The sequence below is a fragment of the Lagenorhynchus albirostris genome, chromosome 19 (assembly GCF_949774975.1).
Source record: "Lagenorhynchus albirostris chromosome 19, mLagAlb1.1, whole genome shotgun sequence".
Lineage (NCBI taxonomy): Eukaryota > Metazoa > Chordata > Mammalia > Artiodactyla > Delphinidae > Lagenorhynchus > Lagenorhynchus albirostris.
Window position 1 is genome coordinate 14939621 of NC_083113.1, and position 18571 is coordinate 14958191.

The 18571-nt window shown below is 57.7% G+C and overlaps 1 protein-coding gene across 15 annotated transcripts in view; it reads right to left on the reverse strand.

Moving 5' to 3' along the window:
• Positions 1-2952: 2952 nt before the first annotated feature.
• The window catches only part of SIPA1L3 (signal induced proliferation associated 1 like 3), a 237685-nt gene continuing 222066 nt past the window's right edge, over positions 2953-18571 (reverse strand). For 9 of the 15 annotated variants that reach the window (XM_060132592.1, XM_060132601.1, XM_060132589.1 and 6 more), the window contains 6 exons: positions 17491-17656; positions 16381-16624; positions 11597-11740; positions 8282-8417; positions 6474-6555; positions 2953-5192 (listed from right to left, as the gene is read on the reverse strand). In XM_060132592.1, the coding sequence (XP_059988575.1) occupies positions 5049-5192; positions 6474-6555; positions 8282-8417; positions 11597-11740; positions 16381-16624; positions 17491-17656 (916 nt within the window). In that variant the 3' untranslated portion in view covers positions 2953-5048. The other 6 variants (XM_060132598.1, XM_060132600.1, XM_060132599.1 and 3 more) reach the window with 6 other exon arrangements.

The following is an 18571-nucleotide window of genomic DNA, read 5'->3' on the forward strand; positions in this document are numbered from 1 at the left end:
GCCATTCCCCCCTTGTGCCCAGGGCAGGAGGGTGTGGTGTCCACCCCCGCCCTCTCGGTGCCCACTGTGGATACTGCATGATGTGAACCACGGTTTTGAACTCCGTTCCTGCTCCCTCCCCGAGAGCCCCGCCCCGAGCCCACTCCGTGCCTGCCTTGGCAAGGCGGGCCCCTGCCCAGCGCCTGCTGGAATGAGAAGCACAGACTCTGCAACGGACTAGATTTTCCTCCTCCCCCCGCCCCGATTCCCTACCGGCCAGGCCGGGCTGCCCCCTGCCACCCTCGCTGGCCATTTTCGGGTCGCGAGGGGGCGTGGTTGTTTCTTGTGGTTGTGTGTGTTTGTTGTTCGGGTTTAAAAAAAAAAAGGGAAATTGAGACTGCAAGTGGGGGAGGTGGTGGGTTTGGGGGGCTCTCCCCCAATCCAGGCGTGTCCCCCCTTGTAAACGAGTCTCCTTTATTGCCTGCCTCTGCTGTGAATTAACTTGTTCCGTGTATTAAACTGGGCCTGACCCCTCTGCCCACGTCGTCTGCCTCGTTCTCCAGGCTGGTTTGGGGCATCACCAAGAAGGGGAGATGGGGCCTCACTGGGGGAGAAGCAACCGAGGTTAACAGCTGGAGCTGGCCCTACGTCCATCTCCCTCCAGCTCCCCTCTGCACCCCGCCTTTCTCTGGCTTTGTCCCAGCTCCTCCCTGCCTCGCTGGAAAGGAGAAGGGGGGGGATGGGGTGGAGGGGGCTCCCACCCAGCCAGCTGTGGTTGCCCTGGCAACGGACTGCTGCAGCTGCAACGGGGAAGCAGTGAGGAGGGAGGCGGGAAGCTGGGGACTGGGGGAAGGGAAGGGATGGAAAGATGAAGACTGGGGGCTGGCCCCTCCCCTCGGGGCCGTTGGTAGGGATCAGGGGTGCCAGGGGCGCCTCACCCTACACCCAGACATCACCTGGAGCTCCCTATCCCGATGTGGGGCAAAGAACAGAGGGGAATGGGCAATGGGATATAGATCCAGGGACATTAGGAGGAAGACAGATTTGGGTGAGGTGAGGTGAGGAGTGAGAACCAGGACACAAGAACAGTCAGGAGAGAGACAGATAGGAGTCACACATTTATAGAGAATGAGAAAAAGAGCAGGAGAGGGAAGTCGTAGACCTGGAGGGAGATGTAGATGAAGAGGGCCAGAGGAATTATGGTGGAAGAGGACAGAAGAGATGATTTAGTGGGAGAGAGGCAATAATAGTAATAAAAAACAGCAGACACATGGGGAGAGACAGAGGAGGAAGTACAGGGATCTGGAGAGAGAAGCAGAAGAGATTCCATGTGGGGAGGCAGGGAACCAGGGCACGTAAAATAGGAGAGCGGAAGAGAGACTAAGAGCGGGGAGGCACATTTGGGGAGAGAGATGAAGTTAGGACCCAGCACAGGCGAAGTCCTAGGACAATGCCACAGAGATGAGATTTCAGGGGAGAGGACACAAAGAATTTAGGGAGACAATAGAAAAATCTGGAGAGAGCCAAGAGCGGGAAGGGATTCAGAGCCTGGGTGAGGGGAGAGCCAGAGGCGGGGTGGGAGGCAGAGGAGACTGGGGGAGGGTCGAGGAGGGCGCCCGGGCCCGCGAGAGGGGGACAGGCAGAGGAAGTGGAAAACTGGGGCAAGATGGGGAAGGGACGAGCAGGGCACAGTTCAGGCGAGAGCGCAGGCTGGCGTGTGCGAGTTGTGGGGTGTTGGAAGTTGGTGTGTGTCACAGGCGCCAGGAGAGGATGTGAGAACAGCTTGTTCCGCCGTTTCCGTGCTGGAGGGGGGAGGGCAGCATGGGTTGAGGATGGGGCCTCAGGGAGGGCGGAGACAGGGAGAGTGTCTGGAACACTCTAGAATTTTTAGGAGATGTGGAAATAGCTGGTCCACCTCCTCTGGAAAAAGGATATATAACCGTTTTGGAAAAAGATTTGTTGTGTGTGTGGGGGGCGGGTGTGTGTGTGCGGGAGAGTCTAGGTTACAGAAGCATCAGGTTTGAGCACGGAAACGGTAAACTCCATCACAGGTAAATGTCTAGGTGGGCCAGAAAGCCCCAGCCGTGGGGCCAGCCCTGTCAAGAGAAGGGGCTGCTTCTCAGATCCAGGTGGAGCTGGACCTAGACTTCCCACCAGAAGCCGGACCTTGGGATTCTCACATGAAATTTCGAGGTCTGGAAAATAAGTTTGACCCTGATCCCCGGGTCAAACTGCGAAACTGTTTCGCCAGGGCAGCTGCAGATCTGGGCCCAGGAGTTTAAGACCGCTCCCAGCTAGGAGAGCCCCTAGGCCCGGGGCTGAGGTCCCCGGACACCTCCACCTCTCCCCGAGCCCCCGGGGCCTGGAAGCAGGGGCTGCTCTTCACTCCAAACCACCGACTGGCTGACTGGCAGAGGGAGGCCTACTCCCACAGAGGGCGGGTGCGGTGCCAATGAGCTGGCACCGGCAGGGTGTGGCCTGGGGCGACAGCCCCGCTCAAGGAGGCAGGGCCCCTCAGTTCCGAGTCTTGCTGCAGAGGACAGAGTTACCAAGCTCGAAATCCAGCTTTCTTTCTGTACCATCTCCAGATTTTAAAAAGTTGACCATTAATTTTAAAACCAACACAACTCCATGGGCCGGGTCTGGCTTTTAGGCCTCAAGTATATGAATTCTGAGGTAAAACCTTCCTCTTTTTAACTTAAGAATTTCTTGCATTCGGGGGAACTCCCCGGCGGTGCAGTGGTTAGGGACTCCGTGCTCTCATTAAATTCCTTACATTCTGAGTGTTGGATTTCTGTCACTTGGGTTTCAAGAGAAAGAGAATGGTGCTCCCTGGTTCTTAGGGGTGTGTGCGTGCATCGGGGGGGTGACGGCGTTTGGGACAAGGGGGACAGGAGGAGGGGGCTGACGCTGGATCACACCCGCCTCTCAGGGAGTCCAGGCAGCTGCTCAGCTAGCGAAGACACAAGCCACTTCTATGAAACATTTATTTCCTTTAAAACCTCCAGAAACATGCCAGAAAATCTCAAGACGGGGATGGGGTGGGGGGTGGGGGGAGATAATAAAAAATAAAAAAATCCAAATGAAACAAATCAACATAAAAAAAAAACCCTGCTGCTATCTTCAGCCATCAGATAGAACACCAAACTCAAATTAAATGTGCTTTGCAGAGATCCTTTAGAAATAACAGACAACAAAACCCAAAATCATAATTTACACTTGTCGATGTACATGATTAGGTCCCCAAAATGATTCAAATGATCTGAAGCTGTGAGGAGACAACTTAAAAAAACAAAAACGGGTGGGGGAGGGGTGAGCCCCAGGTTAGGGTCTGAGGAAAAGGTGGGGTGGTAAGTGGTCCTGGAGAACCCTCCCCAAAAGGGACCCGGGAAGAGGGGCAGAGACATCACAGTAGCTGGCCAGGGCTGAGGACCCGGCAGGCAGGCGCCCCTCGCAAACCACAGGTGAGGGAGAGGAGATGGCAGACCTGAGGGCCTTTCTCGCGGGACTGCAGTGCTGCCGAGGGGCCAGAGGTTGATGGCAGGGAGGCACGACGAGGGTCCTTTTCTCTTGCTCCTTCAACGTCTGTGTCCTGTGCGGTCGGTGCCCAGAGCCTCCTTCCCTGAGGTCTCCGGCCCCAGAGAGGAGGCGGCGGGGTCTCCGGACGGGACTGGACCGCCCGGTGCTGGCCCCCCGCCGGAGCGAGCCGCTCTCCGCTGGGCCCCCCGGCCCGCCTGCCCACCCTGCTTTCGTCCCCAGCCCACGGGGGACGCGCCTCGGTCCTCAGCTTGAGGTTGGGGGATCCACAGACTGTGGCCGTACAGACTTGTTCTGGCGCAACTCCACATGAAAAAATAAATATATATATATATATTTTTGTTTGTTTGTTTTTAAAGGAAAAAAAGAAACTGTTTCCTGGGTGAACAGCGTAGTACCACACCGGCCTGGCTGCCTGGCCAGCTGCCCCTTATTGCCTCGAGAGAACCAGCGTCTTGTGGGGTTAGCACAGCAAGGCGCTCCCCGGGGAGCACAGTGACGGTGTCCGACGTTGCTGCTGCTACTGCGGGGCCTACGAGATGGGCCGAGGGGCTTTGCAAAGGGAAACAAAAGCGGAGAGGAGAGGGAGGCTGCCTCCCTCCGGCCCGGACCTGACGGCTCCGTGGAGCCCCTCCCGGTGCCCGGGAGGGGCCGGGGCTGACGAGCTGGGGAGGAGGAGGGGTGGGCTGTGCCGGCTCTGCCGCTGGGCCTGGCCGGGTCAGCAGCTCGCAGGCAGAGGGGCCCAGGTGCCGTGGCCTCTGGCAGTCAAGGGACTGGTAGACAAAGGCTGGAGAAATGGTCCCGAGCGTGCAAATACCTTCCCCCTCAAAGAAGTTAACTGGATGCTGGGGTTTCCTCGCTCCACCCTGGGACCTCCCAGGACAATAAATGAAACTCTAAGAAAGTGCTCCTGGTTGCTTTTTGGAGGATAGGGTAGGGAGGGGGCAATGTCCATGCTTTCTGGAGCCAGTGCACCAGGGACCGAGAGCCCTGGCCCACTTCCACGCCGGCCCGCACCTCTCCGGGCGTGAGGGGAGAGCGGGATGGTTTCCCGCTGTGATTTCTCAGGCAGGGGTCTTGGCCCCATAAGCCCAGATGCTGCTGTACGTGGTGAAGAAACCCGGTTCGGGGATTCCTGGAGCTGTGGGGTTTGGAGACTCACTCCTGCCCTCCACCCCCTTCCTACAGCTTCCAGTGGCTTGGTCCTAGGAAGAGGCTGGATGTGGATGGCAGGATGGGACCCTGGGGGCAGTGTGGGCGTGGCCCAGCCCCCAGGAACCTCAGATGGCGGCTCAGAGGGAGACCACGTCGCCCTCTGGGGCTCGAGGGCCAGGAGTGGACCCCAGCTCACAGCCCCGTGAGGCCTCCCTCAGGTCCCACTGCCACCCCGAGTGTCTGTGTCCACGGGAGGGCGGTGGGGCCCTGGCTGCATAGCTCGGTCACACCTGCAACCAGAAGCCGGGCTGAAGGAGAGGACAGCAGGAGCCCCCGGTCTGCTCAGGCGGAGGGGGGCAGGTGGCGGCCTCTCCACCTCAGAGTTCCTTCTTTTCCCTGCAGAAGATCTCGGCGAACTTGCGCAGCTGCTCGCTGGCGGCCTGGGACTCCTCCTGCAGCCGCTGGTTGTTCTGCCTCAGGCTGGCCACCTCCGACTGCAGCACTGCCTTGTCTTGCTTCTCCTGCGGGGGCGGGGGCTGGCATCAGCGGGCGCCCCTTGAATGGCTCCCCGGGGCCTGCGAGCCCTGCTAGGCCGTGGTTTAGAGCCAGGCTGCCAGGGTTCAAATCCCAGCTCTGCTTCTCAACAGCTGAGCAACCTTGGGCAAGTCTCGGCCCCAGTTTCCTCCGCTCTAAAAGGGGCAGTTGAGAGGTCTCCCTGAGGTCACAGGTGTTGAGCTCTTAGAACACAGCCTGACATGCAGTAACTGACAAGCATCACTAATTAGGAGCACTCATTCCACACTCACAGCCACCCAAGGGTTGGGGACTGTTGTTACCCCCATTTTCCTGGAAGAGGAGACCGGACCTCACACAGCACGTAGGGGGCTGGGATGTGGCTGCAGGGCTGCCCTTCCAGGACAGTGTAAGATGCTCAGGCAGTGACCTGTGCCAGGTCACACAGCATCAAGGGGTCGGGTGGGATGTGAACCTGGGCCCCTATGACCCCCGTGCTTGAGGCTCCCATGTTCGACTCGGCCACCTTTTGGCTTTTTACCCAAACACATATAAAACGACAAGTGAAAGCCTCTTCCACTCTTATTTCCCCTCACTCTTCCACACCCTGGAGATAAGTACAAGGAACAATCTCGAACGTCGCCTTCTAGCTATCCCTCTGACCCACAGCTCTTAAACATGTTTTAAGTATGATGATGTTCTAGGAAACGGTCTTGCCACTTGCTTAATCTTCTGCTTGAGTTACTGGACTTCTTTTGTATGTTAGTAAATATACAGATCTCTGTGACTACTTTAATTGCCTGCAGACTGTTCCGCTGCACGGGTGTCCTGTCATTTATATAACCATTCTCCTGTCGACGGACAGCTGCACTGGCTCCAATTTTTTATCGCCAGCGGTGCAGCAGCGAACATCCCTGCTCATGGGTCTCTTCGTGCCCGTGCTTGAAATTCTGTTGGACAAGTTCCCACAGTGAAACTGCTGGGTCGACAAGGTACGCAATTACAGTTTTGACAAATATTGTCTGACTGCCCTCCAAAAAGCCTGGGCCAATTTATTCTCCCGCCAAGAGGGTATGAGGGTTTCTCTGTGTGCTTTGCCAGCGTTCCCTACTGTCACTTTTTAATCTTCACTCATGACTACATTCGAAGCTGGGTGGCCTCCCCTAGAATAGATGGGGTGTGGGTGGGGACGGGTGCCTCAGCCTCGCTGTCCCCCGCCACCCTCGGGGGGGCCTGGAAGTGCAATGGGGAGGTGTGTGCCACGTGAAGCGGCTGCTTGGCGGCCTTACCTTCTGGAGGTCCGTGTGCAGCTGTTTCAGCATCACTTCCAGTTGGTACACCTTGCCTGTCAGATCCAGGGGTGGCTCCTCACTGGAAGGACAGGGGGCAGGGTCAGGCTTTTGGCCCACAGCTGGGAGGAGCCCGGGATACAGGCTCCCTCTTGTCCCTGAGGCTCTGGGGAGTCCTTTTCTTGCTGGAGGAGAAGGCCACGCTCCACCTGGCGAGGGCACGTCTGTGGATGTGGATGTGGGTCGTGGGAGCACCAGGCCTGCTGTGTGTGCACTCCTCCAGAGGATGGACCATGCGTGTGCTTTTGGGAGAAACTCCCCCCACGTGTGACCACCTCAGGTGGCACAGCACAAAGAACACCCCCCCCCCACGCCCATCCACCGAGCCCCCGGCAGGCCCGAGCATCGCTCCGGCACATGGGGCATGTAAGTGGGCAAACGGACGGGAGAGCCTGACTAGTGGACAGGACCAGTAACGATACGGACAATAACAGCCCCCTGCTACCGAGAGCCCACCCTGTACCGTGTGAGGTTTCACCTCACAGTGCGGACGGTGGTTTCCCCACTGGACAGAGGGGAAACCCAGGCTCAGGCGGGGGCTCTGCTCCCAGGACCCCAGCCTGTGGCTCCCCCTCTGTGCAGATTCCCCAGGCCTGGGCCCGCCTGGCCCCTGCAGAGGAGGGCAGGCAGCCGAGAAGCCTCCACTGGAAGCTGTGGGAACGCACACACCCGGCAGGGATGCCGGGGTCGGGGAGGCGCGTGGGCTGCAGCAGACGAGAGGGAGACGGGGGTGGGGGTGTCTCCGCCCAAGAAGGGGAGAGGACTCGGCCCTCCCGCCTCTCCCACCCTTTCCTCCCTGCTGGTGCTGCATCTTGGGGAGCTGCAGCCACAATGGGAGACAGGAGGCAGGTGGAGGGAGGTCAACAGTTCAGGGCAAAAGGCGTCCGGGAGCGTGCCCGGAGGTCCCGCCATTTCCACACCCACCCTGCTCCTACCCCTGCCACGGTGCCCCATCTGTAACCACCCAGCTCTGCTATTAGAGTGGGGCCAATCTTTGGTGGAGGTTGAGCTCTAAAGCCACTGTGTGAAGCAAAAAACAAGGAGAGTCAAAACCACCCTCGAAAATCGCTTCAACTGCCCATAAAGTACAGTGCACGACTGCTGTATACAGAACCCTGCACGGTGAGGTGTGCAGATGAGTGTGAAATGCACTACTGAAATCCACGGACATGCAAACATGCCATTTCCATCCTCTCTCCCTCTTTGTGGTTCTATTTTCTGCCAAGCTGGTGCGGATGAATCTGCTGCACTACATGTGAGATGCCACATGTGAGATGCCCGCCTCCCCGTCCTCCTTCCTCCCCCGGAAGCCTCGTGAGGGCAGGGCTTGGGCCTCCATCACCGCTGTGTCCCCAGACAGCCCAGCACGGGGCCTGCCGGGGAAGAGTGAGAGGTAAATGTCAGGGGAACACATGCGTAATTCAGGAACCTGCAGAGGAGGAGACCCGGGAGCAGACAGACGGGAGGCTGAAGGCCGGGAGCGGGCAGACAGAGGGGGCAGACGAGAGGCCCGGGGGCGGGGGGGAGACTGGGGGGCACTACTTAGTGATTTTGCAAGTTGGCAGTGAAACAATCCTGAGTGCTGATCACAGGGCTGACCCCGACTTGGTCCCTGCTGGGCCCCCGCACGTGGGTTAGTCCAAAGTCTGTCAGGTGAGAGGGGCGGTTGCTCCTGCAGCTACTGCCCAGGGGGTGGTGGGGTGACCTGCCCAGCGGCCTCTCACCCAGCGTGGGGGAAGGAACCTCACCTCATGGTAGGGGTAGTCCTGGGGGTCGGGGGCCCCCTCTCCAGGCTCAGGTGGCTGTGGACAGGACTGTGCGCTGGCGGGATGTCCGGGCTCAGAGCTGGGTCGTTGAGAGAGAAGAGCGAGACGGCTCTTTGCACTGCCGGGCAGAGGGGGGCGGTGGTCGGCAGGGCTCCCGGCTCCTCCTCACCCCACCCCCTCCCCCAGTGACCAAGCCCTCCCTGGAAACTCCAGGACACTGCCAATCACACCCCGGTGAGATCACACAGGCACGTAGGATGGATTCTTGCCAAAATACCAAACCAAATCAGGACACAAACAACAATAACCCGTCCTGATTCTGAGCAAGCCTCCAGACCCGATGACCAGCTTATACAAAATACAAGGGACACAGAAAGAAATTAAGTTGCGGTGTGGGGAAGTGACCACCCAAACTGGGCAGAAGTGACCTGGTACCGTCAATAAATAAACGGTAGGGGGAAAAGTGGCCAGAAGTGGATGGGGCTGACGCCGGTGATGAGGATGTGGGGATTCATCATCCTAGTTCTGAGAATGTAAAACTTCAAAAGCAAAAAGGAAAGCGAAACAGAGAATATCAGGTATACGGAAGAGAGAAGAAAATCCCAGGGGGCTGCCTGTTAAAGCAAAGCTTCCCGGGTCCCACCCCAGACACGTGACTGGCTCTGGGGGAGGGGCCCGAGCACCTGCATTTTCAGATGGGACCATTAGGTGATCCTTCTATAATGGCAAGAACTGGTGACAGTCCTGATGCATCCAAAAAGCAGCTGGCTGAGTGAGCCCTAGGACAGCCAGACAATGGAATGTGCGGGGAGTGAACCACCAGAGGTGGGGCTGCGTGTCGCCCCGTGGGGAGAGGGCACCGCTACCTGGCAAAGGCGGGCTCCTTTACATCTCTGTGCTCTTTATATCTCTGTGCTCAAAGAACAGCACAGTGAAAACCCAAATACCCTTCCCCAAGACCCACCCACTGTTAACGGTTTGCCACACTTACTTTCTGCGTGTGTGTGTGTGTGTGTGTGTATTTTTTTTTTTTTTGCGGTACGCGGGCCTCTCACTGTTGTGGCCTCTCACTGTTGCGGAGCACAGGCTCCGGACGCGCAGGCTCAGCGGCCATGGCTCACGGGCCCAGCCGCTCCGCGGCATGTGGGATCTTCCCGGACCGGGGCACGAACCTGTGTCCCCTGCATCGGCAGGCAGACTCTCAACCACTGCGCCACCAGGGAAGCCCTGTGTGTGTGTGTATTTTATTCCCTAACCATTTGAGAGTAAATTGCCGACATCCTGGTACTTCATCTCTGTGTACTTCACTACCCATCTCCAAAAAGTAAAGACATGCTCCTATATAATCATGAAACAACATCGTACTCAGGAAATTTAACATTTATATGGTATTACTGTCTAATAGATAGTCATCTTGAAATTTCTCCAATTCTCTAAATAACATCCTTTATAGCTGTGGTTTTCTGTCCTGGATACAATATTTCTTCTCTTCGAAAATACTTTTCTATAAACAGTTTCCAACAGGCCCCAAAGCAGAGAAAAGAGCATCATGGGTCCTCATGAACCCATCACCAGTTTCAACACTTTTCAACATACTCTGGTTCCCTCCCCTGCACTCTCTTTGGTTTTTTTATTCCCCTGATCACTCTTCTCCTTTACGTTTTAAAAACAGCTTATTGTGGTTTAACCCACATACAACCAACTGCGCAGGCTGAAAAGTGTACCATCTGGCCCGGTGACGGTGGCAGCCGAGCCTCAGTTGCCTCATCTGTAAATGGGATCCTAATACACCCCTCAGACTGAAGCGCAGAAGAGACGATGTTTGTAAAGTGATAACGTGCCGGCTGAGGAGATGCTCCGTCATGTCACTGTGGCCGCAGAGTTACCTCCTTCAGGAAGCGCCCCCCACCCCCGAGCTCATCAGGCCTCTGGACAGCAGCGCTGGGCCAATGCCTGGCAGCCATTCCCCCGTGGTTCTGGAGTGTGAGGCTGGGGTATCCCTGAGGACGGGCCTTGTACTCTCCGTTGCTCTCCCTCCTGCCGTGCCCTCCCCACCCCGGAGGCCTGACTGCCTTCATCCCGTGGCTTGGGGAGAGGCTGCAGGACGGGATGGAAGCAATGAATGGAAGCAAAGAGGGAGGAGCTTCCTCCAGGGCCACCTGTCAGATGCGGGCTGGCTCACACGTGGAAATAAGAAGGATGTGTACCGTATGGGTCTGGTTTAACAGATCCTGCTCTGTGCCAGGCCCATGCTGGGCACCCAGTGGTGACTGAGACAGCCCCGGGTCTTGCCATCATTAGAAAGCAAGGGCACAGGCAGAGGGGTCAGGGCTATAGGAGCCCAGAGGAGGTGCCTGATCCAGACTAAGGGATATCAGGGAAGGCTTCCTGGAGGAGGGACAGCAAAGCTGTGGCCTAAAAGATGAAAAATGAGCCAGAAGAATATGGTCTTGTCTGTCAGGGTTTCACAGATGAGGGAACCGAGGCTTAGAGAGGTAAAGCCGCTTGCCCAAAGTCACACGGGAGAGAAGTGGCAGAGACCGCCAGCCGTCCCTCATGGCTTTTCCTTCCCCTTCTCGGTAATAACACATCACAAATTTCGGCCTCGCGCATGGCCTCACACCCCAGCTTGCCCTGGCCCTGCAACAAGGTGTGGCAGTGACACTCTGATCAATGGGAAGCGAGTGTAGGAGGAGTATAAGGCTTTGGGAAATGTCCTCAGAGCTGGACGTGATGGCCAGAGCTCTAGTGGCCTGACTGTGAGGGTGAGGCACCCCAGGAACGGCAGAGCCGGCGCAGAAGGGGCTTGAGCTGTAACGCGTCTGTGGAAATGGCGTACCAGCCCCAGACTGCCCACCCCAGGAATTTGTGCTGCATAAAATCTTGTTTGTTTAAGTCATTGTTAATTTGGATTTTCTGCCATTTGCAGCCAAAGTATGTCTAAGTACAATTTGGATTATGGCAACTCTGCACACTGTAATAATAACAGAAAGTACTGTCTGCTGAGAGCGTGTTCTGTGCCCGACACGTTTTACACACAGACTCCTCCCCGCGGCTCCAGGCAGTGGGTGCAGTCTCATCCCAGTTTTGTAGACAAGGTAACTGGGGGAATCAGACCGATGAAGACATTTGCCCAGGACTGCACAGTGACCAAGGGACAGGGCAGGATGTGAACCCTGCTCCCCCTCATTCTGGAACCCGAGTGTGTCCCCCTTCAAAGCCCCAAGACCCTCCGTGGATCCTTCCAGAAGAGAGAAGGGAGGAGGGATCTGGCGGGCCTGGGTGGAAGGCGCCTACCTTCGTATGCCTTGGCTGCGTTTACGAGGCTGGACCACTCAAGGCCAGCAGCCGTGTCGGGCAGCGGCATCATCCCTGGGTCCAGGCGCCGCAGGGGCCGGTCCCGCCCATCGGCCAGTGAGAGCTCGGAGGCTGAGATGGTGGCTGGGTGGGGACAGCGGAGAGGGGAGATGGGTGAGTGACAACGTGTGAGAAACAAAGAAATTAACACATTATGTTACACTTCATATACAATTATGTAACATTATGTAACTGCTATACCTGTTAACGTATAATTAAACGAGTACATTATATTTATTAGATGATAAATGCCAGGGAAAACACCCAGCAGGGTAAGGGGGTCGGAGCGTTGGATGTTTATGTAGGTACGATTTTAGGGTGCTGGGGGAGGCCTCACTGAGAAGGTGGCCTTTGCACAAAGCTCTGAAGGAAGGGGGGGGCGGGGCGGGGGCACTTGGGGGAAGAGCATTCTGGGCAGCTGCAAAAGCCCTGAGGCAGGAACATGCCTCGAGGTTTCAGAAACATTGAGGGGGCCCGCGTGGCTGGGACAGAAGGAGAGGCAGAGAGCAGTGGGAGGTGAAGTCACAGGTGACAGTGCTGGACTGTGTGAGGCCCTGTGGGCCATGATGAGAACTTTCTCTCTTCACCTGGGTGACATGGAGCCACAGGTGGGCCCTGAGCAGGGAGGGGTATGACCTGTCACAGGTGTCCAGAGGGTCCCTCTGGCTTCGTGTGGGGGACAGACGGTAGGCGGGGGGAGCGGGGAGCAGGGAGGCAGTGGGGAGGCCCCTGCGATGGTCCAGGGAGTGAGATGAGGGCAGACAGGAGCAGGTGGGGCTGCAGGGACAAGTGGACGGATCCTGGGTCTATTTTATAGGTGAAGTCAATAGTATTTCCCAAGAGCAGATGTGGGCGTGAGACAGAGAAGGGTCCAGGATGACTTCAAGATCTTGGAGCTGGTACCGAGACGGGGAAGGCTGGGGGTGGGATGGAAAGTTAGTTTCTGGGGGCGTGTGAGATGCCTCAGACACCCGTGGGGCGCTGGCCACGTGAGTTTTGGGGTGGAGGAGCGAGTGCCAGGCTGCAGATACAATGTGGGGCGCTTCAGCGTATGGATGACGTTTAGACGTGGCAGGGTCACCGTGGGGAGACCTGGTCGGTTCAGGTATGACACGCTGGGTAGAGAAAGAGTCTCAGGGTGCTGGAAGTGACAGACGGCACAAGCACCGCACCAACAGCTGCATTTGCTGCAGAGACAGAGCGAGTCCCCCGTGCTGGGCTTAGGCCCCCGGCCTCAGCTCACCGAGGCCTCACAGCCCCTAAAGGGAAGGGGAGGGAGGATGACAGTGGAGCATAGAGGTCAGGAGGTGACTCAGGCAGGAAGAGCCATGTCCCCAAGGAGCGGGCACCACGCTGGGTGTTACAGGGATCATCTCACAGTCCCACCTCCAATTAGCCAGGAGGGAGGTGCTGCTATGACCCTGTGAGGCAGAGGGGGCAGCCTACACTCAACGGAAGCTCCCCTGCATGCAGACTCTGCTCGCCAGTGGTGGCACTTGGGTGTGACACGTGGGGTCTGACACTGACCCTGCTCTAAGCCCAACCCCACACGGCTCTGGTGTTCAGAGGGTCCCTGTTAATATCCTATTTTAACCCTGCTCTCTAGTCCAAAGGCACAAACCTGACTGATAACGGATTAGAATGCTCGCTCCTGGTGACAGCACACTAACAGAAAAATACGTAAACAGCTGTTTTTTTCAGCGCTTACTGCATATCAGGCATTGAGCTTAGTGTTTTCCATGAAGAACTTGTTGGATTCTCGGATTGACCCAGTGAAGTGGGCACTGTTTTTGCCCACATCTTCACAGGCACAGATAGGTTCCAGCTGTAACTTCAGGACCTGGGCTACAAACTTGGGCCGTCCAGCTCTCAGGACGTGTGGTGCTAGTAAGTGTTGCCCAGTGAATGAAAGCTCAGGGGAATGAATGAGGGCAGGAAGGATGCCGAGCCCTTGACCTCCACGCTCTCCATCTCCAGCCTCCTGGCATCTCACTGCTGAGCGGGTGAGGGTTGCGGGAGCAGCTGCCACAGCCAGGCAAGCTATCAGCGGGCGCTGCTGTGAGAGGCTCCTTGGCATGGAGAGCCCTTCACCCGTGAAGCCCAGGCCTTGGCTGACGGCATCTCTTCAGCCCCGACGTGGCTTGGGAAGGGCTCTCGAGCAGGCATGGAGAGGTGGACAGGCCCAGGGCCCCCGGCCACACTGAGGCCGGATGGGACTCTCTGTGGTTCAGGGGGACAGGGGAGTCAGATGGGCAAAGAGAGGTATATGTGTGTGCTTCCTGAGACAGAGGGCCCTGGGCTGTGGTCCCCGTAGGGACCCAGACAACCTGGACCCGGCTCTTAGGGAGCCCCCAGTCCAACAGGGGAGACAGACTCATTCCCACACAGTGACAGCCCGGAGTGAGTGGGGCTGTGATGGGAAAACATAAGGCAGAGTGAGCAGGATGGGATGGGAGCAAGCCAGGGGGCTGTGGGGGCCCAGAGGAGGCGTCTGACTCAGCCTGGCAGCCTGGCTGGGGAAGGAGGATTTCCTGGAGGCAGCAGCATCTTTTTTTTTTTTTTTTTTTGATGTAGGCCATTTTTTAAAAAATTAATTAATTAATTTATTTTTGGCTGTGTTGGGTCTTTGTTGCTGCATGTGGGCGTTCTCTAGTTGCGGCGAGCGGGGGCTACTGTTCATTGTGGTGCACGGGCTTCTCACTGCGGTGGCTTCTCTTGTTGCGGAGCACAGGCTCTAGGCACATGGGCTTCAGGAGTTACGGCACGCAGGCTCAGTAGTTGTAGCTCGTGGGCTCTAGAGTGCAGACTCAGTAGTTGTGATGCACAGGCTTAGTTGCTTCACGGCACGTGGGATCTTCCTGGACCAGGGGTTGAACCCGTGTCCCCTGCACTGGCAGGTGGATTCTTAATCACTGCGCTACCAGGGAAGTCTCTGATGCAGACCATTTTTAAAGTCTTTGTTGGATTTGTCACAGTATTGCCTCTGTTTTATTTTTTTGTTTTTTTTTGGCCCAAAGGCATGTGGGATCTTAGCTCCCCGACCAGGGATCGAACCCGCACCCCTGGCACTAGAAGGCGAAGTCTTAACCACTGGACTGCCAGGGAAGTCCTGGCAGTGGCATCTTAGGCGAGACTGAAAGGATGAAGCAGAGCTACTCAGGGGCATTCTGTCTGCCCTGTGTGGGTCTGTGACCTTTGTGCACATTACCCCTGCCCTGGCCCCTCTTGCCTTCTCCTCACGATGTGTCAAATGCCTACTACGTGTCGGGTCCTGCCTGCAGCACGGACAGGGCAGTACAGGCAAGATGCAAATGAAGGAGACACAGAGTGAAGCTGCAAGAGGAACTGCCAAGAAGCTCAGCCCCACAAGGGCAGGGCTGCTCTACGCGCTCCCGCTGTGTGCCTTGTGCCTAGAGCAGAGCTCGGCCCAGAGCAGGTGCTCAAGAAACATCCGTGGAACGAAGGCAACGGAGGGGCAGGCCGGGTGCTCTGGAGTTTAAGACGGGAGGGATGACGCAGGCTGGAGCTTAAGGGAGGCCTCCAGAGCGATTAACTGAGCAAAGCCCTGAAGGAGAAGCAGGAGTTAGTTATCGAGAACAGGGTTAGGGGAAGAGCGTGGCCAGCAGAGAGACCAGCCATGTGGAATGCCCTGAGGCGAGAGAGTGGCGGACAGAAGGATCTAAGGGAGGGTACTGTGAAGTGGAGGGACTGAGGTGGGGCTCCCCCCATGGGGCAAAACACCAGGCAAGGAGCATGGACCCAGATACTAGGTTAATGAGGAGCCATGGAAGAATTTTAAGGGGGGAGATAGAACCCCTCAAAAAAGTCCCAGAGCCTCCTCCAACCCATCCCCTGCAATGTACAAAAGGGTTCCATCTAGATGCTACAGGGGCACAGGTCCTCAGCTGAAACCCTTGGGGTGGACACATCTCTGAAGTCAAGACTCGTTGGGATTTGATAAAGTATGATGCGCTATGTATACATACACACCCAGAAGGTCGGCAGTACCCCTATTCAACACACTAGCGCTCCTCAACGAAGCAACGGATCGCTCACACCACGTGGGGTGAAGGAGGACCATAAATGCCTCACATCCGTTCAGGTCGAGCACTGCTGCCCAGCGAGCCTGGCCCAAACTTCTGCTTGGCCTTTCAGTTTCAGAGCCTTTGGGGCTGTGGATAAGGGATTACAGGCTGGGCTGAAGGTACGGCCAACCCCAGCCAGCACACAGCTTTTTGACGGGGGCCGTGTGCACAGCGCCCCCTTCAGTAATTATTTGCTGATGCTGGTCACACCCCTGTACCCCCTTCCCTTCCAGAGCTGGCAGGCCTGGGGGACGTCACTTACGCAAATAAATATTCACGAGGCGATCTGCTTGGTGCTGGAAGCGGGGTCAGGACCCTAGGGATGAGCTCTCCAGTCTGGAGACACCTAGAGAGACTAACACCCTCTCTCTGGTCTCAGATGACCCCAGTCCTTGGGTGCCCCCATCCCTAGGTGACCCCCGGGAGACCCCTGATGCTTGGCCAACAAGCCCTTGTTCTGTGGGTGACAGCCGGTGCTCCATCATCAGGGCCCCCGAAGCTCCCGTGCGCTTCAGTTCCCTCCGTCAGCTGACTGTGACACTGATGACCCCCAGCCTTTGATCTCTAGGCGAGCTGCGTGCTCGTGCCCCCTGCTCCCACCCCCTCACCCTCAACCAGCTCCCGGGTGCCCGGGCTCACATTTCTTCTCCGGGAAGCCGTTGCCGGTGGCAGGGGTGGTGCTGGGGCCGCCGGGCGGGTGGGCGTGCTGGTGCTGGCGGCGGGCGGGCAGCGTGCTGGAGGGGAAGGCGCAGGTGCTGGTGAAGAGCACGTCGCTGGGCAGGCCCGGCTCCAGGCCGGCAGGGTTGGCAAAGCTGGGCTCCCGACGCCCGCTGCACAGGCTCTCGTCCGACAGCGTCCGCTGCAGGCTCTTCTGTGGCGACTGCTGCCAAGACAGGGGTGGGAGGCGGGACGCCCGGCGCGGTCACGGCCAGGCCCAGCCAGGGTCGCCGTCCTCAGGGGCTTCTTCCCGTCCTGGACGTCTGCGGTCTTTACCCAACCACCAACCATTTCTGCTCCCTTTTTGGTCAACGTACTCCAATTTTCTCCTGGGGATCCCTCCTACCCCCTCTGCAGCCCACCTTATTCTGGAGGGCCGACCCCACCCTCCAGCTCCAGGTGAGGTCAGGGGAGGCAGGGGTGACCCGAGCTGGAGCTTGAGAGCCAGTCATTGGTGGGGACCACGCGGGACAGAGTGCTGGCTTCCCCCAGAGCTCAGGCTGGTGGGAGGGAACCCCGGAGAGACTGCTGCCACCCAGGTCCCCACAAGAGAGCTCGCAGCCAACATGAGGGAGGGAGGGACAAGAGGGAAAAGAAGCAGGGCGTGTGTGAAGGGACTGAGGACGCCTGCTGCTTTGGGCCCCCCACCCCTGGGTCACAAGAGCCTAAATGCCCCCTGGGCCCCGCCCCTGCACTCCTCCTGGTTCTGTGGTCCGGGGGTGGGGGCTGGGGGTTGCTTCCAGCCTGGGCTCCACGAGAAGGACGTGAGAGCCAGTAAGAGCATCCCGGTCCAGTCGCGTGAGCTACGGCGGAGATAAATCCCCTGCAAGCCTGCCAGGCTGGCTCACGCTGTGACCCTGCCCCTGACCAGCTCGACGTCCTGACTCCTGGCTGCGGAGCCACACACCCAAACAGGCCGGCAGGTGCCGCGGGCAGAGGCGGTGGGCAGGCAGAGGCAGTCCTCCTCCCCCCACCAGCCTGTCTGATTGTGTGTGTGTATAGGGGGGCAGGGGCGGGGCAGCCTCTACGTACTCTGGCGTCTCTCTCCTGCTCGGGTGCCAGGTTGTCCATGATGATGAGTTTCTTCAGGTCGTCCTCGATGGTGGACTTGTAGTTCTTCCGGGGAGAGCGGAGGTCTCGGAGGGAGGCCCTCAACCGCGGCTGCCCAAAGACGTTTTTGGTGTTGCTGTCTACCTGCCTGGAATGAGAGGGTCATGGTCAAGGTCAGAGGGGTCTCGGGAGGCTCAAGCTGCTTCTCAAGGTTGTCCTGACACGGGAAGGCTGGCCGCCGCTGGGCGAGCGACCGCAGCTTCTCCACAACATCTGGTGAAAGTGGGACAGAGGAGAGACTTGGTTTATTCTCTCGACTCGCTCATCCCACAGATGTTGCCTGGGAACCTACCCTGTGCCATGCGTGTTCTTGGCGGGGGGAGGGGGGGATACAGTGGTGAACGTGAAGCGGACTCCAGTCAGAGAGACTGACAATGAATAAATGAACAAAGACAGAGACCCCATAATGTGAGGTAGAGAGAGGTATTCTGAAGAGAAATAAAGCTGGGTAAACGGATAGGGATTGCTGGGGATGGAGGCTGGCTTTTCTGAGGGGATGACATCGGAGCAGAAACTTGGAGAGGAAGGCAGGAATCCACCTGGTATGTAGAAGAGGACACAGGGCAGAGGGAACAGCAATTGTTGGGCTGTGAGGTGGGAACAGGCTCGGTGAGCTTGCGGAGCGGCGGGGATGAGTAGCTGAGGAGGAGGAGGTGAGGCCTGGGAGGCGCTGGGGCAGATGTGCTGGAACTCATGAGCCACAGAGGGGACTTGGGGTTGCATCTAGGGAGCCTCTGATGTGGTGAGTGCTAGGTCCTGATGTGCATTTTAGAAGGGTCTCAGACAGAAAAGTGACCCTCATGGAAGCAGGGAAACAGTGAGGAAGGGAGGCAGTTGTTCAGGTGGGAGACTGAGGTGGCCTGGACCAGGGGTTCCAACCACAGAAGAGGGAATGGGGTCCCACAGAGGGAGAATTCCCCAAAGGGACCAGTCCCTTTGGGCAAGTGCAGGGCCAAAGGCAGCAGACCCCTGGCCTGAGTGTTCCAGGGCCTGGCACCAGATC